At 31.4% G+C, this 8,333-nt stretch overlaps 1 protein-coding gene across 1 annotated transcript; it reads left to right on the top strand.

Annotated features, from left to right (window-relative positions):
- Window positions 1–2,741: 2,741 nt before the first annotated feature.
- Window positions 2,742–8,090, top strand: LOC139505528 (serine/threonine-protein kinase mTOR-like; the record flags this gene model as incomplete). The annotated part of the gene is made up of 6 exons (XM_071295072.1): window positions 2,742–2,801; window positions 4,479–4,745; window positions 5,320–5,555; window positions 6,529–6,630; window positions 7,024–7,122; window positions 7,955–8,090. Coding segments are annotated over exons 2-6 (799 nt in total), but the record flags the coding sequence as incomplete, so codon positions are not given.
- Between the last annotated feature and the right edge of the window lie 243 nt (window positions 8,091–8,333).

The raw sequence follows: 8,333 nt of genomic DNA, 5'->3' as shown, positions 1-8,333 counted from the left end.
TACATGTTTTGACGTTACGTTCTGTAAAACTTGACATGTAGTGCATAACGTTGAAAATTGCGGAAGCCTTTACGTGCCATGCTAATTAACTTTTTTCAATTTGATATAACGAATTATGAATTTGATATAACAGATTATGAATTGGATATAACAAATTATGAATTTGATATAACAAATTATCAATTAGAAATAACGAATTGTCAATTTGATATAACAAATTGTCAATTTTTTCTACCAATAGTATGATTTAATTATAATAATGAGATTGGTTGAAACATTGCGTAACCCAAATTGGCGCATGTTTTTGTGTATTGATTCATTGTTTATCTGACGTCCAGCGACAAATATGTCATTGAATGCTTATTCAAAACTTTCTTAACAGGTTTAATGTTTCTGAAATCCTCTCCCTCCCCTTTTATCTATTATTTGAGGCAGTTTTGGGGGACTAGTTTGAATGTTCTCTATTCAGTACATGGGACCTGGTGTCTTAGAACGAACGATTAAAATAGAAAAAGGATCAATTTATATTGCACATTTTCAAATCAGAAAGAATGGATAGTGTGTTTCTAGGGATATAGGAACATGAAAGGATAAAAAATGCTGGCATGCTTCTTTATCAATTTTGATGGGCACATACAAGGATTAATGAAACATCCTTAAGTTCATCCTTGCATTTTTCTTTATATATTTGTTTCAATATTTATTTTGGTTTGCACACTTTTCATTAAAAAAACAAAGACCCATGCGCGAGATCTGGAAGAGAAAACCCATGCACAATCAGTACAATACTGTTTGATAAAGTTGCAGTAGGAACTGGTTTTTCTCTTTATCTTGTCTAGATTGTGGTGCACATTCGCCTATACATTGTATTTTTATATATGTTGTTGTTTTGCAATTTGATGATAGTATCAAGAAAAACGTAAATAGCTGAGTGACAACTATAGAATTACTTTTATTTCCATGATGAACCAAAGTGAACATAATATATACATACAACTTTAATATTAAACCAGCATAAATTAATTCTCGTGGTTTTAGTATTATTCAATTAGGAAAGTTTTCGCTAAAATGGGCTATCGAAAATACAGCTGAACGGATTAATCCTGCGCTAAAATGGGCTCTAATGTCTGCGCTAAAATGTCCCCTAGTAGTTTTGCGCTAAAATTATCTGCGCCCATCTGTTTTCTTGTTCATAGCTGAGATTAAATTTCTTTTTGTTTATGAAATAGGCAAATTTTATTAAATTAATTTTATTGTGGTTAATTTTGAATTTGTTTTCAACTGTTGATTCTTTTACCATTTAATACAGGCGATGAAACAAACGATTCAACTAATAAAAATTTATAGTTTAAACTAAAAGAAAAAGCAGCAGAAAAGACAGTGGTTTAAACTTTTTTTTTAAATATCCTGTTTCAATCAAAAGAAAGAGAAAATATCTTTGCTCCAAGGGGATACTAATGTAAATGAATATTATTTTTCCGTTTTAATTTAACTGTACTTAAAAAAAATATGTGCCGCGTTTGCATTTCGGTTCTATACGTAGCAAGTCAAGCAAACCGCTCATATAAATTATGCTGTATAATTGAGCTGCACGAAATAAAAAAAGTACGACGTTATTTATACAATGCATGAAAAATAACGTCAAAATAACGTTACCAAAACTAACACCAACACCGTACGCGACGTCAATACGCATGGATCTGTCATTAAAATAAACAATTATCTGATTGTACATGTTAAACACGTGCTCAATACCCATGCTTTTTGTTATTTGTTAACTATAAGGTGACAATCGGTAAACTTCGGCTTCAAAACACGGCATTTAATGAGCAGCCATATTTTTTTAATCATAACAGACATAGAGAAAAAAAATTGACGATTGTACAATATATTTGCGTAAAAAATGAGAAATTCGTACACAGAGGACTAAGTTTATGATATATACATGCATTGTTCAAGAATTGGATAAACATTATTTTTCACCACTTACTCGTTTCTTATGACTTTAAGAATCTGTGCTCACCAATTGCATAAGAATATTCACATTTTAATTATGTTTTCCTCTTGTTTGTCAAACTTTGATTTCAGTTCTCTGTATTTTACAATTTGTGTCTGTTTTTTTCTGGACAATGATGCACAAATAAGGCCTTTTGCAAGTTTATTATATATTGGCTCGGAGAGTTTTAAAAACAAATTATAAGATACATATATTATTGTTCTCAAACACAAGTAAAATTAATATCATAATACGGCAGTGTAAACGTAATATATGCACTTGCTTTATACATGATAAATAATAAAATATCACAATTAAATGTAGCAATTAGATATATAGATCTATACAATGTATCAATTTTGTTTCCTCAGTATCTATTTATTGATAGAATATTAACTTTCTTGTCGCTAAGATTTAGAATATTCTTATAATATTTATTTACAATAAGTAATTTTAATAAAAAAAAAAAGTTTTCTCGTCGCTAAATAGTCTTCTTGTCGCTAAATTATTCTTCTTGTCGCTTCTTGTCACTTCTTGACGCTTCTTGTCGCTAAAATTCTTCTTGTCGCTAATTAGTGAGACCGTTTTAAAACTCTTTAAACCAGAACAAAGTTTATACAATTGAATGCTACTTCTTGTTGTATTTCCATGTGTTTTATTATTCAAATACTTTTGATTAATATTCATCAAATAAAAGAATCTGTTCAGTAATGTATAAACAGAGTGTTTTTATAGGCTATAAAATGCACTTCCGGTGATAAAAAAAAACAAGCACTCCACAAATCTATCTTACCTGTTCAAAACAGTACAGCTTTCTCATTTATTTTCTTGTTGTCATACACTAGTTGCTAAATATATCTGCACCATATGTTCTGATATCTATTGTCAATAATAAGTGTCAACCTCATTTACATCTGTTTGAGAGAAACAGAAGAATTTGTTTTCCCTTTCTAAAGTTCAACTGTTCGCTTTCATGTCAAGTCTATTCGGCCCTTTATTTAAGTCTATTCGGCCTCAATTTATATGAGAAAAAAAAATATATAATAATAAAATATAAATATATGAATTGTAGGTACATATTATTTATGAGTTTTACTGTAATCATGATAATCAGTGGTGGATCCAGCCATTTTAAAAAGGGGGAGGGGTTGGTTCCCCACCCAGAGTTAAGGATGGGGGTTCCAACTAGGTAAACGGACAGAAAGTCACAGGACAAAAAGTCACAGGACATAAAGTCACAAATTTGGTAGGACAAAAAGTCACAGGACAAAAAGTCACAAATAATTTTTGACAATTGTAATATATAAGAATATATCTTGAAATATTTACTTTTAAATACATATATTCATATTAAAGTTTAGGAAATGTGTCATTATACTTGAAAAATGAAGATTTATTTAATTTTAATCATGCAAAAGATGTTTTTCTTGGCACCATGAAGCCATTTAAGTGCCAAGTCACTTTGACATTTTGTTTTTTTAACAATTATTTGATAATCTTTGATATTTTTTTGATATATTTTGTTTAAAAAGTTGGTTTATATACAATAGTTTAAGAAAAATACAAAAATATTTTTGTAGAAATAAGCGTTTTTTATTCAAAGAAAATAATCAGAAAAAATGAATTGTGACTTTTTGTCCTGTGACTTTTTGTCCGTGACTTTTTGTCCTGTGACTTTCTGTCCTACATTCTTCCAACTATATGCTCCCATCCAAATGCATTGATCGGCCAAAAAAAAAAGGGGGTTTCAACCCCCGGAACCACCCCCCCCCCCCCCCCCCCCCCCCTGGATCCGCCACTGATAATACAAAACCTGGACAGTAAACTGGTAAAGTACTAAAGAGATATATATATAGCTGTATGCTTTTGACCTGTATTGAAAAATATATATTATTTTCATTAGCTGAGAATTCACTATGAGGCTGAATAAACTTTGAATTGAAACGACCTGATTCCAACTGTTAATTACTTGGAAATTTGAAAAAGCATTCTTAAATTACCAATACACCTTACCGCTATTTGTCCACCATTACTGGAAATTTCACTAGTTCCTGTAAAATTTTGATGTCATAATAGAAAATATCTGACGCCACAATGGAAAATTAATTGTTGTATGACTTCCAAATTTTAAGGGGAACAGATTCTCCGGTCAAGCAGGAATTGTGATAAGGTGTATGCATTAACATGTACATAGATATAGGAATATGTGGTGTGAGTGATTAGATATTCATTCAGTTGATCCAGTCCTTTGATTGTATCCTCGTGTATTGTATTTTCAACCTAATAACTTCAGAATTTCCTTTTTATCTGTTTGAACATAGATATGCCTAATGTTTTGGGAATCTCTAGTATACTGGTGCATAAAATAACTGTATCTGAAATATGTTTTTTTTCTATTCTTCTAACATCAAGATAATTTCTGAATTTACAGTACCAATTCTAACCTTTTTTTCAAATTAGATTACCCAATTTTTTTAAATAGGATAGAAATGATGAAATAGTAGCAACAAATTCAAGGCAAAGATGTCTTCACTGTCTCTTATGCCCCAGTTTATTGCTGGGCTGAAGAACAGAAATGAAGAAACCAGGATCAAGACAGCTAATGACCTGCATCGGTTTGTCAGTACAGAACTACGGGAAATGCCATTTGAAGAACACACAGCCTTCATGGACAAGTTTTATCATCAGATATTCGAGTTGGTATCAAGTTCTGATTTGAATGAGAAGAAAGGAGGCATCTTAGCCATAGGTAATTGTACAAACAATAACGGAAACTAATTTCTACGATTCAATTTGACTAAAAAATGTGAGATCTTAAATCTGCACCTTACAATGCAAGATCAACATAAAACACAATTTTAGACTACAATATATGGTCTTCAAACATGTCCCACTACCTATACATGTGGCATGATTTATTATGACCTTCAGTCTTATGAGATTTTAATTAGTTCATATATCAATTCTACCTCTTAACGTAAGATTGGACTTTATACTTTATTGGATAGATGCTTATCACAGAAAATGTCATGAGATCCACAAAATTGTGAAAACCTAAGAATATAATAGCTCTTGGCACCATCCATACCTTCAAAATATTCCAATTTTTATGTGTGTCAATGTGTGTAGTTTTTGTAAATATTTTAAAGTAACAGAATTCCATTCATATGTTTACGCTTTTTTCTCAGTGAGTTTATGTTTGAAACAAGACTACTGAAGTGAGTAGAATTGGCACCATCCAAACATTCCAATTTTTGTTTGTGTAGTTTTTGTAAATATTTCACCATTCATATTTATCATTGTTTATTCACTTTTTTTCTCAGTGAGTTTAATTGGAGTTGATGTTGGAAACAAGACTGCCAAAGTCAGTAGATTTGCTAACTACTTGCGTAACCTTCTTCCTTCTTCTGATGTCAGCATTATGGAGATGGCCGCCAAGGCTGTTGGCATCTTAGCATTGTCTTCTGGGACATATGCTGCGGAGCATGTGGATTATGAAGTTAAAAGATCAATTGAGTGGTTGACTGGTGAGAGAAACGAAGGCAAGAGACATGCTGCTGTAAGTAGATATTTTTAGGCCCTTTACAGCTTGCTGTTTGGTGTAACCCAAGGCTCTGTGTTAAAGACCGTATTTTGACCTGTAATGGTTTACTTTTACAAATTGTGACTTGGATGGAGAGTTGTCTCACTGGCACTCATACCACATCTTATTATGTCTATAGAATATCAGGATGTTTTTGCATCAGGTTTTGTTTAGTGATCAATTTAGGCCTTACAAGGGGCAGATCAATTGTTGCTGTGTTCATTATTCATGTTTCATTGCTTTGAAAAATTCAATTAAATGAAATGTTAGTGTAAAGTTAATTTCTTGGTAAAATGTCAATGACAGGAATTAGACACTGTCCAAAATTTGTAGTACAAATGTTTAAGATGAAGGCTTAAGCGAAAGAGAGTAATTGTCTACATTTTAAGGCTGTAGTTGAATAAATTTTAGGCTGAAGAGAGAGGAAATATTATTTTTCTATCTAAGGCTGTATGACTAAATCAGACTAATGAATGTAATACATGAATTTTTTGTGTCAGAACTTTAATTTATGATTTAAGTCAATTCTTCGCAAAAGTAAGATATTTAACCAATTGTATAATTGTCCTCAATATGCATAAACAACAATCATATCCATTCAATTAACCAATTGTTAAATGGAATAGGTTCACGGTCACCTAATTTTTTGGTAAAGATTGCATGAAATGCAATCAAAATCTATGGTACTGACTTGATATCTAAATCTTTCAAGGCTTATCACTACCTTTTATATACACAAAATATAGTACATAGATCATAACATTCTATACATCCTATCCATGAACATTTCAAGAGATTTATCAATGAAATATATGCTCAGATAATCAAGTCACAAAATTATGTTATACTTGTCAGGAAAATAACATAACTATTGCAAGCTGCAGGAATCTAATATCTGTTTTAAAAATATCAATGATGTCATTGTTTATGTTATCTTTACTTTCGACAGGTGCTTGTTTTGAGAGAGTTAGCCACATGTACACCTACTTTCTTCTTTCAACAAGTTCAGCAATTCTTTGATGTTATCTCTGCTGCAGTTAGAGATCCAAAGGTATATAAAATAACATTGGAAAATTATGATTTTTTTCATAAACTACCATTCATTCAGAATAGAGTTTTAAGAATAAGCTACATAGAAAAAATTTCAATGAATACTAATATATGTAATATATGATGTTTTTTGTTTGTGAATGAAAGAAGATATGGTGTATGCATTAATGACAGCAACCCTATGACAAAAATCTATAGAACATTCAAATTAATTTAGGAGGTAATAAAAAGAACCCCTTCCATTCTTTTTGCTTTATATCCTGTAAAAAAACGTCACCTAAAACCAAACAATTTGACAGAAAGATAACGATTGTATTCAAGAGTATTGTTAAATCAAATTGGATATGTGCGGTAAATTGACAATGGTGATTAATATATTAGCTTCAATTTTCAGCCTGTGATAAGAGAAGGAGCTGTTGCAGCAATGAGAGCTGCTTTAGTTGTGACTTCACAAAGAGAGTCTAAAGCTGTTCAGAAATCACAGTGGTATAAGGTGGGTCATGTTAGATCTATTGGTATTTCCACATTAATGATCAAGGACCTAAAAGACCACGTCTCTAAAGAACTAGTATGATTTAAAAGAACTGGTGCATAGCTAAGCTAGCAATTAGAATCTTAAAATTATTGTTTGCTTTTAATTTATAGAAATGCACAGCAAATTATAAGAAGCCTAATAAGCATGATCTAAAAGAAAGGCGAAAGATACCAAAGGGACATTCAAACTCATAAGTCGAAAAATAAACAACACATTGGCTAAAATAGAAAAGATCAACAGTCAAACATTAGTACACAAATACAAGGAACACAACATAGAAAACTGAAGACTGAGCAACACGAACCCCCATCAAAAACTTGGGGGGGGGGATCTCAGGTGCTCTGGAAGAGTAAGCAGATCCTGCTACACAGTGACATCTGTCCTAAGTAAGCAATTACAGCAATGTTCTTAAAGAGAAAGAAGATACTAAAAAGAAGTATAATATTTTTATAAGTCTAAGGAGGAATGATAAAACCATTGCAAAAAATTAACAGTGCAACCATTGAAAAACTTGTTCGAAAAAGACTGTCTTAGAGAAAATATTATATGACAAGTTTACAACTTTTGTGGCTTTACATATAAGTATATTCCCATCAACGAAATAACTCCAAATATTGAAACTGAAAATAATTCAAAGAATTCTTTAAAAGTAAATATTTTATAAAGCAATAGGTAACAGGACAGATAAGTAATAAATATTGAAAACATGAAACATAATTTTCTTTTATTTGCTATAGAGAGAGTCTTTAGAAATAATCATGTGTAAGTAATCATAATATTTGTGCTGTAGCATTGTTTTGATGAAGCTGTTAAACCTTATGATGAGACAACTGGACGAGACAAGAAACTTGCAAAAGACGATTGGGCACATGGCTCACTTCTTGTAATCAATGAACTACTACGGATGCAGCAATATGGAAGGGGAGGTAAGTCAGGCTTATTTATGTGATAAAACAAGACAAGTTGATAGGCACATGGTCAGACGTTGAAAAAGTTATAATTGATTCAACAAGACATCGTCAACAGATTGACAGATATTCGCTGTTGATACATCATTTGTTTCTTGGGTACAGGTGAACCATGGATTTAAATGATCACAAATTACAACATTTGATAAACGTTTTAATTACGTTGTGTCGTTAAGGGAATATTAAGCTTTTCAATGATCA

Source organism: Mytilus edulis, unplaced genomic scaffold, assembly GCF_963676685.1.
Source record: "Mytilus edulis unplaced genomic scaffold, xbMytEdul2.2 SCAFFOLD_1480, whole genome shotgun sequence".
Classification (NCBI taxonomy): Eukaryota; Metazoa; Mollusca; class Bivalvia; order Mytilida; family Mytilidae; genus Mytilus; species Mytilus edulis.
The sequence above is the reverse complement of the archived record's forward strand: the minus strand, read 5'-3'. Positions and strand labels throughout refer to the sequence as shown.